Source organism: Abramis brama (assembly GCF_963993115.1).
Source record: "Abramis brama genome assembly, chromosome: 25".
Taxonomy (NCBI): domain Eukaryota; kingdom Metazoa; phylum Chordata; class Actinopteri; order Cypriniformes; family Leuciscidae; genus Abramis; species Abramis brama.
The window spans coordinates 8,597,945-8,620,516 of NC_139987.1; the positions used below are offsets into that span (position 1 = coordinate 8,597,945).

The 22,572-nt window shown below is 38.1% G+C and overlaps 1 protein-coding gene across 1 annotated transcript in view; it reads left to right on the top strand.

Moving 5' to 3' along the window:
* The first annotated feature begins 3,000 nt into the window (after positions 1-3,000).
* sppl3 (signal peptide peptidase 3) overlaps positions 3,001-22,572 on the top strand; it is a 39,804-nt gene continuing 20,232 nt past the window's right edge. Inside the window, exon 1 of the mRNA XM_084103665.1 lies at positions 3,001-3,491. Within this exon, the coding sequence (XP_083959791.1) occupies positions 3,469-3,491 (23 nt within the window). The 5' untranslated portion in view covers positions 3,001-3,468. The remainder of the gene's footprint in view (positions 3,492-22,572) is intronic.

Below are 22,572 nucleotides of genomic sequence, written 5' to 3' on the forward strand. Positions count from 1 at the left end.
TCATGGATGAATATTGTTGGTGTTACAGGGCTTGAATTTCAGTGGGGGGTTGCGTGTATTGTGCATAATTTTACTCAGATTTTGTGCTCACACACCCAAAGTGTGGCACATAAAGCTGCCTCTCTGTAATAAATTGAGTTCTTTTTCACTGCTTATATTGTGCTTAAACAGTCAAATACGCACAAAATAATGACAAAATGTCCATCTTGGTGAGTATTCATGTACATTCAGTTATATTTTAAGTGAATGTAAACACATATGTGCAAGTTAACAGTATAATGGATCTGTGCGACCGTTCTTAAAGTGACAGCAGCCTAATATTCCTGCTGCCAACTTATGAGATGATATTAAAATATTTATATGCAAGTTTTCCCCGTGATATAGATGTTAAAATTGTGGCCAGTGAAAATGTTGAGTGGCTAGTAAATTTGGCAAACCACAAGCCACAGTGTCTGGTGAGCAAAAAAGTTAATGTCAAGCCCTGATAATAATATAATATAATTATAACTTGGCTCTCCAAAGCCACTCCTCCTCCAAAACACATGAAAATGTACAGTGGTGATAGGAAGTACGGATCATTTTACTGACGTTCATTAAAATGAGCAAATCATTTTTCAAGTCATTTTGTTCATTTCAGCAGAATATATTTAAAATGTTAATAGGCAAATTCTCCAACACATCTACTTACATTTCGAATAAAAAAAAAAAAAAAGCCAATGCAAGGCCAAGGCCAAATTATGAGAAACAGAAATGATTCATTCATTGCTTATCTGGCTCTTCAGGCTAGGCAGTCAGTTAGTTTACCTCACCTCCAAACCTGAGTCATTCGCTCTTTTGTTCTTTCATTCGTTCTCTCGGGAGGTGAACTAATTATTTCTCTTTCCGGTACAGACAGCATAGCCTCTGTGGGGCTGTCACGGGATGAACGAACGATTCGGACCCGAACCCGAAGACTCGAGAAGTGAACTAATCATTTTTGTTTCCTGTACAGAAGGATGTTGAGCATGTGCAGTCAACACAAAATGAATGAATCTCTGAGACAACTCGTTGCTACCTAGTCAAAATGAAAAACCATCATTAGTGTACAGCAGGGAGCAAACAAAAGCGTAATGAGAGACGGCGTTAAACTACCTCATGTCTCAAAGCACATAACATTACAATAATAATAAACATAAACAACCTAAAGAGAGCTGACCTGTACCACCTGACTGCTGCAGATTCATTTCGGTGTTGATAGTGTTGCCATTGAGACGCATTGATTCAAGTCACGAACTGCTCAGAGTATTACGTCACAGGTTTCCATATCTTCCAAAATACAGTTATGGCGTGAACGCAGCATAGGCCCCGTTTACATATTAATAAGTTTACATGGCATTAAGATGCGTTTTGTTCGATCGGTTCACAAGTGGACGAGGCTAAATACAGGTGTAAACGGTGTCTAAAACGTTTTGAGCTCGCCACTTTTGACCACTTCCAGAGGTAGTTCAAAACGCATTCGACCGGATTGCTTTCGTAGTGTAAATGCTCATGTGGTTGAATGTGTACGAACAGCCACAAAAGACCACCTACTCTACGCCTACTGACTTAATGCGTAAACATCATGGGAAGCGCGCTAGCCGACAGGATTTAAACTTTATCAGCTTAAGACCTAAGTTTGGTTTGAAGCCAAAAAATGTACCAAGCACAATGTTCTCTCACCATTCCTGATTTCTCACACGCACTCACAGCGTTCAGCGTGATCTTGCGTCTATCAGAGCAGAAACGAAAGCAGCTGTTCTCCGTATGTTTTTCCGTTGTCTCCGGGCGTGTTCATGTGTAAATTGCGCAAGCTTATTTTGTCCATTAGACCGAAAGATCTGAAAAGAAGCATACATTTACCTGCCCATAGCCTCCCCTCAAAGAAATCAGGACAGAAGTGGTTAAAAGAGAACAAATGATATGGATTAAAACACCTGGTGTAAACGGGAATGTGTCTCCCTCCCTTGTCTACTTGTGATCCGATTGACCAAAACGCATCTTAATACCAGGTGTAAACAGGGCCATAAGCTCGTTGTTGTGGTTCAGGAGAAAAAGTAAAAGGTGGCTGCCGTTTGGTTGCGATGCTCAGTGACTGACGTCTGTCTACAACTCTGCATAGCAGATCGATTGCAATGACTGGACAAACATTTGATGGTCCAATATATTTCGTGACGGAACATCCGAAACAATGATGTGTTCTGGGCTAAAATCTGTCCTGTTTTTGTTTCTTTTACATGTCTTTAATCCGTGTTGCGTCCATATTTAATTCGAACCACACCAGAGTCAATTTTGAAAGTGGACCGAGACCCATCTTTTCAGTGGTCTCGCTCTGCCTGTTTGGTGGCACCAGGGTTCGGATGGCAGTGTTCACACTTATTCAAATGGAGTGTGAACACACCCCTTAACTTAGTGATTGCTATCATGGTGTTAAGAGACTTTCAACTAGCATAACAAAAAATGTTTCTGGAACAAATCGTCTACCCTGCCTTTAAATGCTGCTAAAAAGCTTACACTGTTCAATGGCGAGTTCCATTGTGACACCATGTGCTCAGTGCACTGTATATTTTTAGCGTTGTTGGCAAGACTTTAAGGTATGTGTAGAAACTGACTTTCAAAAAGAAACTTACCTTGAGAAATGATAAATGGAGTAAAAATCTGTGACAACTAGCCCCAGTCTTCGCTAGAAAAACAGCAAGCCAAAAGTTAGATGATGACAAGGAAACCAGTATGTTCATATAGAGTGGTTTTATTTATACAGAAATTGACATAGCCTACATTTACACAGAAAATTAAATAAAGAGATTGCACTTTGTCTTTTTTTTAATCATGGACAGCTAATTATATGCAGCTCCGTGGCCTTTTTAATACTTGTCCGTTTAAAATGTAGGCCTACTATATTATTTCAGCTAAGCCAATTTTGAGAAGCATGTCAAGCCGAAACTGCAATACTGCATGTCACCTAGTGGCAGAGCCTGTCCCTTCAGTCTCATCTGTGTGGGCAAAGCCGTGCACGCGCACTTCTCTGGTAGGGGCGACAGTCGCGCGCTCGCCATAGAAAACAAAGCTATCCGTGCGCTTCCATTACAGCTATCGGGGCAAACCCAGCACACAGCTCTCCCACTCTCTCTCTCTGCATGCACACCCAAGATGGGTTTGCAGCTCATCTGAGGGCCTTTGAAAGCGGGGCCTGTTGTGAGGACAGACAGCCAGCCAACTGAAGTCAGCGAAACGTTTCGTTTTTTTTCCCTGGACTGCTTTTGTTTCTTAGCCTCGGCTAGCAGCACAGCCACAATCATTGTCATTTCTGCTGCGAGCTGCCGAAGGAAACACATCGCCATGTTGTTATCGGAGGGGGCTCAGTGAAGAAGGCGAAAACCGTGAGCGTGTGGAGGAGATAATCTCGTCTTTTGAGCCGAACCTCAGTCCGCAGCCGCTGCCTGACTGACTGACATGGCGGAGCAGAGCTACTCCTGGTGAGTGCCAGCAAATAACGTTACAACCATTCAGACACAAAACACCGACATTTCACCCGCTTTAACCCACACATATAACCACTGTCAGCGCCTGAAAGGTGTGATTTTACCTCAGTCTTTGCCGTTAACACGGCTGCACTACGCTCCGGTGAAGGTTCGAGGCGTATTTTGGGTCTAATGTAGCCGATTAGCTCTCTTATATACGGGATTGGTGTTTTAATCTCAACTGCCGTTAAACCAGCATTCATTTCATTTATTTTATCTCACAAATTATTTGCAATCGTCATGCTATTAAAAATACGTATTTCCCGTCGTGTGTATGTGTGTTTATTTGTAATACGGTTGATTCAGTGGAGGCACAAAGGGAAATGCAGTGCGCTAACGTGCTAACACGACCAATTCAACGTGAAACATTATTAAATCCATATAATTTAATTGATTTTATCATTATTTCATCGTTTCTCGTCTGAATCAGTGGCCGGTAATCGTAGATTGGGTCGTGGTTGCGGTGCTTTAGCTCATTAGCTGCTCTAATCCTGTCTTTAAGGAAGAGAGCTGTGTATATGTAAGAAATAGGCTGTGTCTTAAAAATCTAGTAAGCTGACTTTATAGACAACCGGTTCGGGCGTCAAACGCACGTGAAACGTTCCAAATGTGATGCGGATATGATGCCCTAAAGTGCTCTCTGGGTAGGCAGCACACTAGGGTTTGAAACAAGGCCGAGATGTGTAAACAAGATATTCAACTCATTGTGAACTCAATGTCTTCATTTTAACACTCTTCAGCTCACGCATGACGTAGCTTCTCTTAGTTAATATGAATGACAGCATGCGCCTCATTCTTTGACTCTTTCAGGACAGGAATTGATATAGCTGGAGATAGATTGCCAATTTGGTGGTCCATATCATAAGTTTTGTTTTGGGCCTATATTGAGATTTTGAAAGTCTTTTGCAAAAATATGCACATAATTTGCAACCTTATATGCATAATATGTGTAATATTCATATAAAATATAAAAAAGTGTATAGATAGATAGATAATGTATGTATGTATATTAGATGAAATGCCCATTGTATACAATATTTTCATTTTGGTTTATGGCTGTAAGTGGATAGGTGAAATGTTCATAAATAGTGTTCAGAAGTTTATCATTGCCTTATTTGTATTTGTAAGACAAATAGTGAAGTTTGTACAGCTTATATTGATAGAAGATGACTTCTGTTATTTTTGTCAGATAAATTTCACTCATCTAGTTATCCGAGGTCTGACTGATGAAAAGGACTTTACAGGAAGTTTGACTGGCGTGTAGGTGTTCATAACCGTCTGCATCTCTAATGCCTTGGCTGCGCGGCATTCAGTGACTTTTGTTTGCCTGAACAGTCGTGGTATTGTTTAGTTGGAGTTGTCTGACAGCAAAACACTTTGATTTGCCTATAATTGTTTATTTAGCAGCTCTTTAATGAAGTAGTGTAAGTAAATGCACACTTGACGTTATCAGTGATCTGCCACACTGACTTAAGCCCTATTCGGACGGGACTAGTTTAACATGGAGAGGTGGGGTAAAGGAATAATTGCCAGAGCTTCTCTGTGATTTTAGTCCCGTCTGAATGTGCCATATCAGTAATCATTACGGACAATGTCAGTAAAGATTACGGGGACTTTTACCTTCAGTAAAAACGTCCGGAAAGATGACCTCAGGTAATGACCTCACTAATCCCGTGCGAATAGACCCACTGTAAATATGTGCGTAAATATTCTGTCATTTCCTGTTTAAAAGTAGTTTTCCGCGTTTTTTCAAGTATGGAGACGCTTGGAAAAAGCATTCAGTTGCGTTCTAGACGCTGGGACAAGTCTGTGGCAAAACTGTGTTTTCCACACACCATTCAGATCAGAAAGAAGATCGAAAGCACGAAACATCTTTTAACGTTAGGTAAGTGCCTTTTACCAACACAATCCAATCTGAAGTAAATTTATACAACGTTCGACCGGACATAACTGTTTTATATATATAAATGTAGGTTATGTGTGTTTGCGGACGTGATATCAGGAAGCAACATGCATACGCACATGACGACGAGGGTGACGGCGATGCGTAAATCGAATTACCCCTCCCACTTCTGCTAGTTTTACTGAGATATCTTATCCCGTGCGAATTGGCCATTACTATCACAGACGTCCTGTGGTAAAACTACATTACTCCATCTACCCTTGCAAAGTTAATCCCGCCCGAATAGGGCGTTAGACGAATAGTTTGCATATGAACAAGTAGGCCCTACGCTAATCCATTTAAAAGAGTAATAGCAACTAAGCAAATATTTTGTCTTTAATAGGCTATGGTCTTCATTCTCATGAAATGGGTATACTTCAAACATTAATATTCAAAATGCATTAGCTTAGCATGTAGAAGTGCACTTGGCTGATCTTTAAAATATGTTAGTTCTTTTAATCCTGTTTTTCTGCATAACCATTCTGCCTAGTATACGTCTATAATCCGTAGCTTAACAAATGCCTTCAAACGTCTAATTCATTCATAACTAATGCTCCAGCAACACAAACTGTGACACCAGGGCGGTAGGCCATTAACTATAGTTGACCGTTTTTGCCTCTAAATGACATTTCAACTTGTCTGCTTAGTTTGATATACAGACATCCAAGGTCTTAAGATGTGCTTATTTGGAAGGAAATTGCAATGCAGTTATAAATCGATAGATTGAGAAGTGGAATAAGTAGGCTAGTTTTTTAATTCTTGTCTTTGTCTGGTTTTTAGAACTCGCTAAATGTTAGCCAGTGTTGTAATCGGTGTGGGAAAGTACTTTTTTTTTTTTTAGCCACCAGCCACAGTGGCTGGTAAATCTAGGCTATATTAAGGCTGCCAATAAAAGATGCATTAAATACGGCTGACATGAAGAAAAGTGTAAACACTCTTCACATGCGTGTGTTCTCGGTGTGCAAGTTGATGACTTTTGTCATCTGTCTTCAAGATATAATAAAATGTTTCTTCAAGCATGCATTTTTGTTTCTACACATCAGGTTTCTTACTTATAGGTCGCCTACCACAGTGGCTGGCAGATGAGTAAATGTACACGCCACAGCACTGCTGCTGTTATACTATGTGAAATTGTCATTAAAGGATAAGCCGTAATGACATGCCCCCAACATTTCGTGTAATGCCTTTATCATTAGCTTATAATGTGATAAAATGGGTCTTTTTAAAAGTGTTGATAGTTGGGGCTGGATATTAACACAAATTTCACAATTCGATTCAATATACTATAGATTAATTTCTGTAAATATACTGTACATGTCAGCTTTTCTTTTGAAAGATTCTCGCAAGTAATGCCTTAAACCAGCGGTGTCCAATCCTGCTCCTGGAGGGCCACTGTCCTGTAGAGTTCAGCTCCAACCCCAGTTAAACACACTTAACCAGCTAATCAAGCTCTTACTGGGCATTCTGGAAACTTCCAGGCAGATGAGTTGAGGCAAGCTGGAGCTAAACTGAGTGACCGAGTTTGGTCATCCCTGCCTTATGGCACTTTTCCACTGCATGGTATGCAGGGCTCCAGACTAACTGTTTTTACTAGGAGCGCTGTAGCCCATAACTGAACATTTTTAGGAGCACACCTAAATCAACCTGCAACGCAGTTATTCACATTTCCCCCATTTTGACTGTATTACTGACAAATGCCTTGGTAATAAATAGACTTGATGTACAGAATTACAATGCAGTTTTATTTTAACTTCACAGGGGCTCCAGACTAACATTTAAGGGCAGCAGCACCAGAGCCATTAAGAGAGTGGAAAGTATTTGGTAGCACTGTGTGAGCTTAATTTGAGGTGTAGATAAAATTAACTTTAATTATCATTTGTATGTCATAATGTTAATATTAATTCAAAAGCAAACGAGTGGAAAAAATAGATATTAGGGAGTGTCATTTGACATTTCGTTTCACATTTTATGCTGGGCAACGTTGTCGTTGTGCCAGTGTGACCTATATAAAATTTTGGGCGCATTGGCAGGAGCCCTGTATGGCTCGGTTTGCTTTTCCATTGCAGTTTTACTGCTTCACAGTGGGTGTGATCATAGACTGATCGTTATAGTTGCGCCGCCTCTACTGCCGTGACGTAATCTTAAACGCGACACAAACAAACGCACAGGACCGATGGAGCATATCGATGGAAGGGTGTTCTTGATTCACGGCATGTTGATATTTTTCACTGCAAGACGAAGTTTGTTTGTTCGGGTTTGGTGTCTTGTGTCGCAAATCTAATGACGCTGGTAGTGACGATTCTCTCTGACCAATCAGTGATCTGCAGTGTTTACATGTCACATTTAGTATCGTTTCGGCTTTCTTGGAACCTGAGCTGTGCCATGCAGTGGAAAACTAGACAGTGAAGCTTGTCAGTTGGTTTGTTTTCATGATGGATTTAATTAAACATGCATTAAATATTAAAGAACAGCTTAAGTAACAATATAATTAACATGAAACACTGCGTATATTTAGCAAAATGCTCCTCTCCAGCGAACTATAATTCAAGCTAACTATTCAGCTATAATCATTAATGACTTTTCTGAGGTAAATAAACTCTGCCCTATTGATAGTCTTTTGAAAGTCAGCCTTAGTTTTCTGAAAGTTTGAAGAAGCCAGAATACATTTTCAGCAGTCCATGTTTCTGTCAATGAGTTAACAGACACAACAAGCCGGCGGTCGGCCTTCGGGCAAAGGCGGTCCGGTTTTGAGCGTCGTCCGGCTTAGTTTTTTCGGTGTGTTTTGCACCGTTGGCTCTTGTTGGACGCCGTCTGTTTTTTTGGGCCGATTCAGCATATTGAGAACTCTGATTGGCTGTTCAGCTTAGTGGACAAGTCAGTGCACGAGAATAAAAGTGATGAAAGCGAGCAAAGAATTCAAGACGGTACAGACAGAAGGCTGGTCAAATTACTTGAGCATTCGAATGCACTGACTGGAATGAAGATAGTGATCAGCGTGATTGATGTTCAAAATGGTAAGCAAGCGCTTCTAGTTACGGTTTCCCTTTTTGAATGACAAACATAGACTATTGAAACCTGCTGATATAGACAGACATTTACGTACACGCAAGTGCTTGTTGACAGTCACCTTTAGTCCTTTTGGTGTGTTCAAGCGCAGCTTATTGGCCGAAATGCAGCCGACGAGAGGCGACAACACAGTCAGATTTCATCGCCCCTAGTTCTTTGACGTTGGCTTGGTGTTTCCCGGGCTTTACACTGAACGTAAATTGAAACTCTTGAGTTTCCCCAGGTCGGGACAGTATCATTCATATGTAGTGATGCTCCGATTGATCGGCCGCCGATCATGATCGGCCGATATTGGCAAAAAATAGCTTGATCGGCAACCCCCAAAAGCGCCGATCAAAAAAGCCGATCACGTGACGTAAATAACTCGCGCAACTTTTCCGCATGCGCGACAACACAACAGCAGAGCAGAGCTTGCTTAACAGTGGCAAAATGAGTTCTCCTATGACGGCAATTCAATGGCAATTATAAACGAGCGCACAACTGATGCTGGCGCGCGCGGTAAATGACATTCGCGAGAGGATAACAGATCTACGCGCGAGGAAACGGGAACTCGCGAGCTCATTCAAACCCTGCGCGGGCGCATGACATCTCTGCCCTCGCGCGCGCGCATGATCATTCCCCACACACTCGCGCTTGATCTCCTCTCGCCTGCTGATTTTGCTCGCTCAAACACTTTTATTTTTGGCAGTCGAGGGGCGGGACTTACTGTTTTAATAACCTCAAATGTCATTGTCATTATTTTATTTTTTGGATCTGATGTAGTTAGTTCCTCAACTACATCCATTGTAGTCTGCCTGACCCCTCTTTGTTTTGAAAAATTATACTGTGCCTTATTTGGAAAAGGTGGCCTACAGTAGCCTTATGTTATCTTGTTTTCTAACTACAATTAAATAAATATTGGTGGTTCTTCAAGATTTTCTTGACTCTAGCATATTTCCATTCTGTGATCGGCAGTGATCGGCAATCGGCAGATCATGATTTTGGTGATCGGTAATCGGTGATCGGCCCCAAAAATGCTGATCGGAGCATCACTATTCATATGTCTACTTTGGCTGAAATTGAACACAAGTATTAATTTCTTTTTTTTATTGGCAGTGTGTTTTTTAACCAATATTCAAAAATCATTTTCGTGGCAATAATAGCAAATAATGAAATATCTGAAAAAATCAAGAAACATTACCAATGGGTTATGTTGAGAAGCTTTGATAGTGAATTTGACCTTTAGTCTGCATGTTCTGGCCTGAAAGCCTTCTTAAAAGTCAGTGCTGGCAATATTTGAAATTGCTAATATTTTCAGGGTCTGGCTCCTTTCTGGTTTGAAACGCCCTACTTTACACAATCCAATTCAGTCCTAATGGATAAAATCATGCAGTTTTTATTTTTTAAATACTGTTTTTGCTGAAATGCATAAAAAATAGTTTGTAAATACATGTTGACTTCAAGTGGAAAAGAAGCACTTGGAATGTATTTGTTTTGGCCTAAGGTACACTGAATATGTTTAATATAAAGATCATTTTCAGCTATTTAGTATCCAGACAGTAGCCTTATATTTAATATAATGTGAAAGTTCAGATAGAAACATGGTTCAACTTTTTTCAAATGTTTATATGCCAAACTAGAGTTAAAAGTACCGGTACTTCGGTACCAAGTCGGTACTGAAATTTTTAAAATGTGACGATACCAGCATTTCTGTTGTACCGGGTATATTCAGGACATACTAATATTGCACAGACGCAATTTCATTTACCTCTCTCTCACACACACACACACACACACACACACACACTGAAGCACGAGTGACGCTCGCGCTGTTTTCAATCTCTGCTGCCTCACGATATGATGACATGATGAAATTCATCTCCAGAGTCACTTCATGAGCATTTTACAGTTTCATTTAAGAAAAACTATCGTCATATCACACACACACACAGAAACTCAAAGGTCTTCACGGCAACCCGTCAAAATGAAAGTTCGGTTTAAATTCACAGAAATAGTAGGGCTGGGAATCTCTAGGCTCCTCACGATTCGATTCGATTACGATTCAGAGGGTAACGATTATCGATGCATCTTTTTTTTGTGTGTGTGTGTGACTACTTGGTACTTTTAAAGGTCCCGTATTATGCCCCTTTTCACAAGATGTAAAATAAGTCTCTGATGTCCCCAGAGTGTGTATGTGAAGTTTCAGCTCAAAATACCCAACAGATAATTTTTTACAGCATGTTTAAATTGTCATTTTTTGGGGGCTCAGAAAAACGCGCTGTTTTAGTGTGTGCCCTTTAAATGCAAATAAGCTGCTGCTGGACGACCCAGGGGGCGGAGCTTCATGAGCTCGCGCTCAGTCTCTCAGGACAATTTCATCTCACGGAATGATGATAATATCAGAAACTCTCAGTAACGGTGTTCATTTCGAGTCGGACAATAATGCCTACAGAGTCAGAGTGCTGTATAGAGATGAAACGGGTATAGTTTAGTAGTTTAATTACGGTTATTATAACGTATTTGTCATCTGCTTGTATGTATCCATTATTTATTAATAGCCTACAAGTCTGCTGTCTGAATGATGATCAAACATATACTGATGAGTTTAATAAAGTTTATTGTACATCACACAAAAGATGAAGCGTCAGTTTTACTTCAGAAAATCATCGTAAGAGCTGAGTAAACACAGTAAGTTATAAGAAGTGCGCAAGTACATAAACAAATTTCGGTAGAGTTGAGGGAGCATTCCTGTGGGCGGAGGTTAGTCAAAAAACTGTTCTAGTGACGTCATTAAAGAAGGAAGTAGAGGGATGTAGTCCAAACGGGCCGTTCGATGTAGGTGACTTCTGTTAAATAAAATATCTCGCTTGGCATTGAACTTTGAGCTTTATAATTTTACAGATATTATTTATACTCTAACAACAACATTACACACTAACTAAAGTTTGAAACATGGGATCACGAAGAACGGGACCTTTAAAGCAAAGTATTTATGATGATGACCCATAAAGAATTTTCTTCCAATGCTTCCTATATTCATTTTATTAATAAAACAAATGGAAGTGTTTTGGCAAGTCAACTGTAAGGTCACATTTGCCAGCATATGTCCCAACATTGCAAAGAACTAACAGGAAAATAAATGTGTGCCTGTACTAGCAGCATACTTGTAGCAAATGATACAAACTTAAGCATATTCTGAATCTCTAGCATTTAATAATAGACCAACATCCTTTTGTTATTTCCAATGAGCAATATAATCCTTCAGACAAAAAAACTAAAAAACATTTTGCTGTAGCAAAATCACAAACGGTTTTCATTTCGTAGAATTATGTACCAGCAGCTCTCATACAAACACAATGCTTGTGGACTTGCGCATATTCTGAATAATTAGTAACATACAAAGCTGCTCTTATACACAACTAAATAATAAAGAGTTATGACTTGAAATGTTTGCTGTATACCACAATCAAAAACAGCTGAAGCAAAAACATCTGCGGAGAACACAGTCAAAATGTAACTTTTTGTGACTGGCATTGCACTGACACTGTGACTGTGGAGGGCAGTATAACGTACGTATAACAGATCGGTTTACAGCATATTGATGTGAAAACTAAACAATATAGAAAGCAGCTCTCATACAAAAAATACTAAATAGGTTACAATGGCAATTTTCCATACGTTAGCTTTTACGAAGAGGGTGCCGTTCGAGTTTGGCGCTCAGCCATCATGTGTCTCTGTTATGTGCGCGACTCCGCGCACTGCACGTCCGCTTTAGAGTTCCGCCTTTTGCGTTCTGTCAATTTTACGTTATTAGAAGAAAGAAAAAAAGAAAAAATAAATATATATTTATTTATTTATTTTTAAAATTATTATTATTATTTTTTTTAGAAAATCGATTTGACATTTGTGAATCGATTCAGAATCGTCCGCATCGCGATGCATCTAAGAATCGATTGTTTCCCCCAGCCCTAACATGTAGCCTTCAATGCTTATATGTATTATTTACTTATGATTACCGTCATAAATAATAAAGCCATTGAACTGAATTTAATTTTTTTTTTCATATAGTTAAATAAAATAGAAAAATAGTTCCGACAGATTTTGCTGTGGTACCGAAATTGGTACAGAGAACCGTAAAATTTTAATGGTATCGGTACTGACTACTGGAATTTTGGCATTGTGACATCCCTTGTGACAAAAGTCATAATGTGACTTTAACTAGTGGTAATCTAATTGTGAGAGATGTGGACCGACAGCTGAGTGGTTTAAGCCTCAAGCAAAGCACTTAACCCTAGATTAGTCCAGGGTGACTGGAGATGCTGTTACTGTACTGTTAGTCAGACACAAAAAGCCACTGAAAAGTGACGTAATGAATGAGGTCCTAACGCATTATACAGTTAATAGTTTAAGATAATTATGATATACCTCTAGATAAAAGCCCTGTCATTTTACTAATCCAGAGCTGTCCATTTCTAATAACGGCATATTGTTGTTTTACTGAATTGTTCACGGGGATGTCAGGTTTTATATAGCCTATTTATTACAGCAAACAGCCGTGTTATAAATAATCATATTGCAGTATATCGGGCCCAGGACATTTTCCTATCAAAAATACTAAGTACTATATCAGTGAATCACATTTAAGAGCAAGCAAAATCAATGCAGAAACCTATATACTGTGCCAAGTACAGGATATTGTGTAGTAAACCAGAGCAGTTTTTACCACCACACCTTAATGGCCTATTCGATTATTGGCCCTACTGGTGTTTTGCTGACAGTTTTGACAGCATGAATGACACGATTTTCATGAATTAGCTAAAAGTGCTTCTAGGGAAATGTTGTTTTGAAGGGTGTGCTAGGCTTTAGTGCTGTTTGTCCCCAACTAATACATGATGTTCATGGTATTCAAATTTGTGTAAATCTTAAGGTATCGGCGGTCATGTGTCACTGTGAAAGATAAATGAGGTAGTGATATCTAGAGAGGGAAATGCCTGCTCTGAAAGCTGTGGCATGGTGCCACTTCTGCCAATCTACTGGCAATAGGCTGTTAATTCATTCAGACCGTGAGCAATCTGACTCGGAGAAGAATGAATTGGACCCTGATGTTGAATATGCAGCAAATCGCTTTTAAAAGAAATGGACTTAAATTGTAGTGGGAAATGCCTTTGTTTCTGCTTGTATTTGTAATCATTTTTGATTTACACTGGTTTCTTTTTCTTCCTTGGCCTAAGTAGTGTTCTCCATTGTAGAGAACAGTCAATACATTTTATCAATTAAAAACAATGATTAACTAGATTATTGTAGAAAGTAGATCTGTGCATTAAGGTTTGCAGTGTAACTGTAATAGACCTGCAATAGGTTTTTATTTTTTTATTTTTTTTTATTTTTGTTTTCCTTTTCCTTTAATCTTTTAATGCAGTATTTACTTAATTGAACAATATTTGAAGACTGTGCTAATGTTTTAATGTATTATTTACTTATAATTATTAACAGCATTAATAATGAACTAATTTCATTTATTTAATATTTTTATTTTCAAATGGTTAAATAAATAATACTATTAAAATAAAAGGGTTTTGCTATGGTTCCAGGAACTGATTTTTTACTTGTGTGTGTAATATATTTAATAATAATAATAATAATAATAATCAAATAAATCGTAGTATTTTGTTGCACTTTATTTTGTGATTTCACTGAATTAACACTCATAGCTCCTGCAGTTTTGGCCTCTAGTGACTATATAAGTCAGCTTTTGCAAAAATGCAATCAACAAACCAGTGTTCTGCCTCCCAGCACCCCATGTATATTTACAGGGACTGTCTGTTGCAACAATCAGCTGTTAGATTAAGCGAACAGAAAAGCAGCGACAGTGTCCTGAAAGCTCAATTGAAATGTCTGTCTGGAGTCAAATACTGAAAGTGTGTCACTGACATGAGAAGTTGCACATACCTCTTTTTTTGTGTGTGTGTGCAAAGGCCTTTGTATGGCACTAGTGCAAGAATGAAGCCCGGGAGGATTCAGACCATTCAATCATGTAAATCACAGCAAGTGTAATCTAGCAGGACATGCGTCTGCAGACACCTCCTTTCATCACTCTCTGTCCTATGAGATCACACTTTAAATGTTCATTCATTTAAATTAATAAATTAATGATCGTCTAAATAAACCAGTGTTTTTCAGGCACTTCTACGAGACATGCTACTGGACCCGTCTTTCACAAAGTTTTTCTTAAAAGTATTTCTTTTGTAGAAGGATTGACTTTCAATTAACTTTTAAGGTCAAATTCTTAGGGCTGGGCTAAAACCTTTCAGCTAAATCTTAAACATGTCATTTAAATGTATATTTTAACAGTGGCAGTGATGCACATAACCCAATTGTAATTAGGCTTGTCACTACACCCAATTGATATTGAACAAAACCTTACAGATTTCATATCTACGGACTTGCATGTAATCGCATAATGAATTCTTAACTCTAATGCTATAAAATGCTGTGTGTAGTACTCCTGAAAAAGGTGAGAAATAATGAAAGAAACTTCTTCAACGGAAGTTCACCATGAATGTATGTTTTTTTACAACAACTTTTTACAGAAACATAACAAAACTGAAAGTAGGCCAACATCTTTACAACTTCTCTTCTTCATCTGCACTCTTACAATAAAAGGCAGTATATAAACATGTCAAAGTCAAGGATATGTAAATGCTCTTTCTCATTACAATACTCAAATACTCATTTTATAACAATACAAGTGAAGAAATAGCCTAGACATTTGAAAAGACAGGCATTTAAACATATTTACTAAGATTAATAATACTCCTTTGTCTGTGATTGCTGAAGATTGGAAAATAAACCGTTACAAACATCAACTCAAGTTAACGGATATAAGAGGGAGCTCAATTTATCGTTTATCCGTTAAAAAACATATATCTAACATGTATACATTTATTACTCTTTAATTCACATAATATGGCCGTATTTATCACATATATTCACTTTTCTATTTACCTAACACGCTAATCGCGATCCACTCATAACTACCAGGTGTTCAAAATACGTAGTTTTGTGTTTTATATTGTGTAGGTCTCCGGCAAGTTCTGGCTTACTGAATTACTGATCAGCTGTGGGCCCACTATTACTGTGTCCACTAATGCAGATTGTCTGTCGTTCTTATTACTTTGAGTAAAGATAAAGGATGGAGCAAGATTTTTTAACTTTGTTACATCAAATCACGTTAGTGTTTGGCTAATGTATGCGTTGTTATTGATAGTTCCCGCATGTGCACCGCAATAGATTAGAAATATACTCGTTGGTTTGTTGTTGGACTTACACTTGTTAATAATAATGATGGTGAGGAATCTCATAATGTAGCTCAATCTAAGTAGCGTATCACTGAGAAACGTCCTGCTCAAGTCGTCCTTGCGATGGAGGTTCGGGTTGAATAACTAGATCTTTCTATGTTTCATCATCGGACTCACGCTCGGATTAATATGGTAAAATCGATGCCATGGTTGCTGTCTTTACAGTGCGTACAATCGCTGAGGATTGTACAGGTAAACCTGTTGTAGGAGACCTCCAAAACAAAATTAGGAGCCTTTAGAACAGCATTATAGGGGCACTTTAATCTCATAAAATTATGCAATTGTTGTGTAAATGCATTTATGCCAGTGTTCCAGTTGTTGATGCGTTTATGCCAGCATGTAAAACACTTTTTTTTCTTTCATTTGCCATTACTATTATAACAAACACATGTAAAAACTGTGTGTTCAGTTCAAATATTCATGATGTACCATTTTTTTCTGTTCACACCATTATGTAGGAGTGTGGATCTTCACTGGTCTCACGATTCAATTCTATTACTATTATCATGTCTTCTGTTCGATATCACAATGTGTTGCATCCTCACTAGGGTTGAGAATCGTAAGAAATTTTCCGGTTCCCATTCAATAAAAATTATATAAAACAACTAATAAAAACTAGTAGCGAGGGAAAAATGCACAATCCTTTTGTGTTTATTTCTTATACCGGTACTTGTCAAACGAGTTTAACAGACTGGTAATGTCAACAAATTCAACATATTATTTAGCAATTTATGCAAAATAATAAATTTTTCTGATGGAAAATAAACATTTCTGCATTCTCTAGGAGACTTTGAGACCTCTTCAAGCTTATTGTATCTCCAGCAGTGGAGAATACCCTTTCAGAAGGGGTCGAATATGCTTGAACACACATGTAAGATCCAGACAGGTGAAACAGAATATTTTTAAAATCGGTTTGAATGATTGATTCATAAAGACTTCACTTGTTTCATTACTGGATCAGGGTAGCCGCGGGGTCTTAAAAGTCTTAAAAAGGTCTTAAATGTCATGTTCCTAAATTAAGGCCTTAAAAAGTCTTAAATTCCGTTGTCCAAGTCTTAATTTTTTTAACGAAGGTCTTAAAGGGACTGTGTAGCTTTTTAGGTATTTTATTATCTAAAATCAATATTTTTATTAATAAATATGCCCTCAATGATGTACAAATACCTATGCCAATGATCAGACTAATCCTCGTAAACGAAGAATTTATTATCTTTATATACATGGGACGGGTAGGTCCACGGAGGCTTCCATGTAGTTCCGCCATCTTGAAAAACTATAATAGCAGAGAGGGACAAAAAGTTTCCACAACGCGTTTTCGTTCAGAACCAGCGTCACGTGACTGAAGCCAGCAGAAGCGTTGGAGCAGAGCAGTGAGAGGCGCTTATCACTGCCCGGCAAGTTTAAAAGGCTGCACTGTACGGTTATTTATACACCGTTCATTCATACATATGCTGAGTCACAGGATAAGGAGTCCTCGTCGTCCAAAATAGACCGTAAAAGGAAACGTGACCGGAGATTACAAAAACAAGGGTTAATGTCGGGATAGCTAATGCAGGAGAAAGCTTTCAGAAGAGGTTATTAGACAAGGCTCTGATGATGATGATATCTAACAATGCACGTACTTCAAAAAATATAACGAGTAAAGAAGGCATTACTACTAATTACCATAGTTAATGTTTTTCACAGTCAGTAATTCATACTGTAGCATTCTTTTTTTCGTTGTTTCAAGTTTCAGTTTGTTTTAAATAACAAACCTGTTCACCCGAGGAAAAACTAGGAAGTGCTATTATAAGACATCCTGTCATAGCTTTTTGGTACATAACGGCTACCGTAGATGCAACGCGCATTTGAAAAAGTGAGGCACTGGAGAGCATTATTCGTTTGAATGCAAAATACAATTTCACCACTAGATGGGAGAAATTCCTACTTACAGTCCCTTTAAATTTCATTATACTAGCTTATTTATTCAAAGTCAACCAGACTGCAACGCAAGGTGAAATGGGGGAAAAAACAACAACAACATGAAAATTACACGTTAGAACAGGCAGGGCTCGAATTTCGGCACGGGATTGCGGGTATTGCGCATAATTTTAATCATTCCCGCAGGTCTGCCATTTATAATGCGGGAAATTCCCGCAAACATTGATTCACTTTAGCTTGTAGGTTGTATTAGTAAATTAATCCACACAGATTATAAAATCAAATCAGTCTTTTTAAAACTGTCTGCGAGATGCAATTTCACAAACAGCGTGAGTGATTCAGCGGGGCTGCGTCTTCTCTCTCTCGTCTCTCAAAATGGGTTGCACAAGGCAATCGTTAAGCGCGCTGCAGGCGGCGATAATACACTCTCGCGTTTCGGGAGTCGTGACAGACGGAATTGTCACTTGCATAATCGGGCCAGCATTGCATCATGAGTAACTAAAGTTTACCATTTGCACGTCTTTTTAAGTCTTACCAGTTTAAACATTCACGCGATTTTAAACTCTTCGGTACTTGCGCGCTGTCTGAGAGATGTTTTTTCTCTGCACACATACATAGAGTAAAGCCGCCTCACAAACAGCTCGCGGGTAACAAAAGTTATTTTTCGTGTATTATATCGCTTTAACAGTCAAAAACATGCGAAAATCATGTCAATTTCGGTCTTGGTGAGTATCCTCTAAACACAGTCGGTTATGTCTTAAATAAGCATAAATCGCACGTGACCGTATAACAGGGCTGCCAACTCTCACGCATTGAGCGTGAGACTCACGCAATTGACACTTTTCACAGGCTCTCACGCCACACATCCATTTTCTCACGCACAGAAAAATTGCGGAGCAAAGAGGTACTTTTAATATTAAACTAATTCTCAGCTCTTAGATTTCGTCAATTTTATTACGAAATTCAGACAAAAATACGTTTGGCCCTTGTAAATGTGACGTGACAGATCGCTGAGCGCCTCAGTTCAAGTGCACGTGAACCGATCATCTGTTACTTTATTTAAAGATGCAGTACAACTTACCGAAAGTATACATAATATCGACCAATTAGTGTTTTTCAACCACGGAAAGGGGTCAATATAACAGCAGGAGAACAATTATGTCACATAACGTTACATTTACCTCAGGAAAGCCATTTAATGACCATAGCATGTTAATTGAATAGAAAAATAGCTAGAGAGGAGATTTTGCTGAGTACTATATTACATTTTTATTATATTTTTACTTATGTCATTAAATAATTGTTATTATAACAAAACTGCATTATATTTAATTTAATTTGTTATTTTTAACCTTTAAAAATACCAGCAGATTGGGCCCTCTATGTTTACAGCATTAGGTGAGATTTTTTTTTTTTAAATAAAATTTAAAATAAACATGTATCCAAATGAGTCAATATTGAATCAAAATCGGAATCAAATCACAAGAATGGAATTGAAATCTTGAAATTTTTGTCAAGCAATAATAAAAACTGTATCCTACCAGTCATAAACATTGTAACGTTGTCACTAAACTGCATAACATTACCAAATGTTTTGACAATCACAATTACACTTATTGTGATGCAATATTTGTTTTTACATCCCCCCCACCAAAAAAAAAAAAAAAAATCTCACTCCAAGCTAAACTCAAAAGTTGGCAGCCCTGCCGTATAATGAAAACAGGATCCGTGCACTAACTCTTAAAGTGACAGCAGCCATATGTGTCTGTCATTAATTTGGTTGTCAAAACAACAAAACACAGCTTTCATTTTAAGGAATCAGGATTAATAGCCTATGTATTTAATTTAGTTAGGACTAAAATACTACCCAGTGTTATTTTACATTTGATTACTTTATTCAGTCTCTGTAGTATTTCTGAATACTAGTGTTAGACCTAAGCAAAAACTTTTCTCTTTATTTCTCTTTATTGGTATCTTTATTCTATTGTATTTATTTGTGCTACTTTTTTCAATTTAATTCAAAGATTGAAATCAAGCTTCCTTGAGTTGTGTAAATTCTTGAGAACAAAATTACCCCATTGTAAAAATGCAATGAGTAAGCATACATTTAGGCGAGATAAATGTAATTAAAAATAAAAAGTCTAAACTCCCCCCTCAAATTAAAATTTGCCTTCCGCCTTAATAACACCAGTTACAGCGCAAAATAAACATGAATGAGCATCTGAAAGTGTGTTTAAAGGTAGCATACAGCTTATCGAAGTCCATATCATGTCTCATGGAATCGCTCAATCAGTGTTTCAACCGTGGAAAGATGTTAGTAAACAATGTCATGTAACGTCACATTTACCTATCAAAACATATCCAGCGACGATAAACTCGTTAGTCAGCTAGAAAAATGAACTCTAGAGAGGAGCATTTTGTTAAATATATGCACCATATTACATATTCATTATAATTTTTAATGTTCTTCAATATTTAATGCATGTTTGAATAAATCTGGAAAGTGTTTTATGACAGCCACCATTTACATTTGTATATAATTTCATATAACTTTATTATTATAAAAATAAATGTGTATTTTAAGTGTTTGCATACAAATCAGTTCATTTTTACCTTCAATATTATAGTAGGCTAATGAAGCCTATAGGCTACAACTGACTCCAATAGTTTACAATAATAGTTAAGAGATTTGTTTTCCTTGAGAAAATTTGCAATGTATTGTAGGCCTACCTGATATCCAAAATAATCAATATTGAATCGATTCGAATCGAAATCGAATCGAATTGCAAGCTTGTGAATCAAAATCGAATCGAATTGTGAAATTTGTCTCAATACCCAGCCCTATTTGTTAGTAATAGTCATTATTGGGATTTGATCTGGTGTTTTACGACTGCATAATGGGTGCGATGTAGGTCTTAATTTTCATTAAAGTGGTCTTAAAAAGGTCTTAAAGTCTTAAATTTGGGGTGATCAAACCTGGGGAAACCCTGTGGATGAATCAGTGCTCTAGTGGTTAAGAAACAGAACTGCAGGCGTCTTGCGGAAGAACACTGTAGTCGGAGCTACTTCTCTCTGTATATGTCTATGACGGGTGCCGACCCGACCGGTGTAAAGTAGCCCGAGTATAAACGCTTATTACAGACTTACAGTAGTGATTCAGGATAAGACAAAAACACAGTTTGAAAAAAGGCATTCATGATGTACTCACTCATTATATAAATTTTGTAAATTCTGAACACAAAAAAGTTACGGACTGCAGCTTTAACAGTGTCTTTATGAATGTTTTGAAGCATCAGATCTAATCGATACACTCGTTATTTGAAGTGACTTTCAAAAGGTGATTTACTCTATTTTGGTTTCTACCGTAGACATCAGTGTTTATACTCAAACTATAAACTTTTATCTTAGTACTTCTGTGATCATTTGAATGTTTGTAACACAGAAATATCGATAATGTGTGGTTGAAAGGACCGAAAGTAAAGCTGTTTCATATATATTGACAACTGCTCTTTCTGGGTCAGCGACAGCGCAAACAGATTTGAATGTTCCGGTGTGAAGTTTTTGTCATTTAGGAATAAGATCGCGTGGGTGTTTGAATCGAGATCTTTTAAAGATTAATCGTGCAGCTCTACTGTCTTTATACTCTCTGTATAAAGTTGATATCTGAGGCAAAACATATGAGTAGCGCGAGGGCTTTTCAGTGCATTCATTACTATTTTAATATTCATATTCTATTAAAGGATAAGCTTCCAGCACTTCGCCCACACATCGCACCAGAACCATTTTCGGAAACCGAAACTTGGGAATTTCGCACGGTTCCGGTATTTTTCAAAAACTAACGGTTCTGGATAAGAACCGATTCTTGGTTCCCAACCCTAATCCTCACTTTTCAATATTTCTCTTTTGTGTTTCGCCTCCCTCCGCCATTTTGCGCTAGCACGAGTGTGACGAATGACATCAGAGAAACGTCAGTAGGCTATAATCGATTATGGTCTAATACTGCATCGATGCAACAATTAATTTCAACACCCCTACTATTATGTGCACAATACACAATATAAAGAATCTTAAAATCACGGTTAATAGAAGTACATGTTGGACCCTACAACAGGAAGACACAGAAATAACCAAAAGGATGTTCACATTGAATATGCACTCATGTTTAAACTTTGACAACAATACATTTCCATAGACTTCAGCTTGTTTGTTTAGCTTGTGTCTGTTCGGATCTCTTCTCAAGAGTATCACCACACACACAGGAGTAATATGCAATTAAAGTGTTGCATAAGAAATTGCGAGTAGTGCTATGTAGAGTTGCTAGGGTGTTTCTGGGTGGTTGGTAGGTGGTGGCTTACTTGCCTAAATCAAAAGGGCCCACATTCAAGTCTGTATAATGTTCTGGTCTGGTCCTTTCTTCCATGCATGTCCATGCTTGCCTTAGCTAAAACCACTAATTGTGCAAGTAGTCTATTTGACCTCAGTAATTGACGATAATAAAGTCAGTTTGAATGAAAATGGCTATATAACACACATTTAAGCCTTACATATGTTGTTTTCTTTCCCAGTGGTCACTTGTGATTCTGAAACATTGTGGCAGTCAGAGCTCAGTTGAGCTGTTTTATAGGGTTTTGGGGGCCAGACGGCCCTCACAGAGCCTGCACACATTCCTCACGCCTTCCTTTGAACCCAGGCTAAGTGTCACCCCGTCACACCCACATCCTCAGACAACCCCTCGTCCTCTTCGCCTCGCTTTTTGTCCTTTCTACGGTCT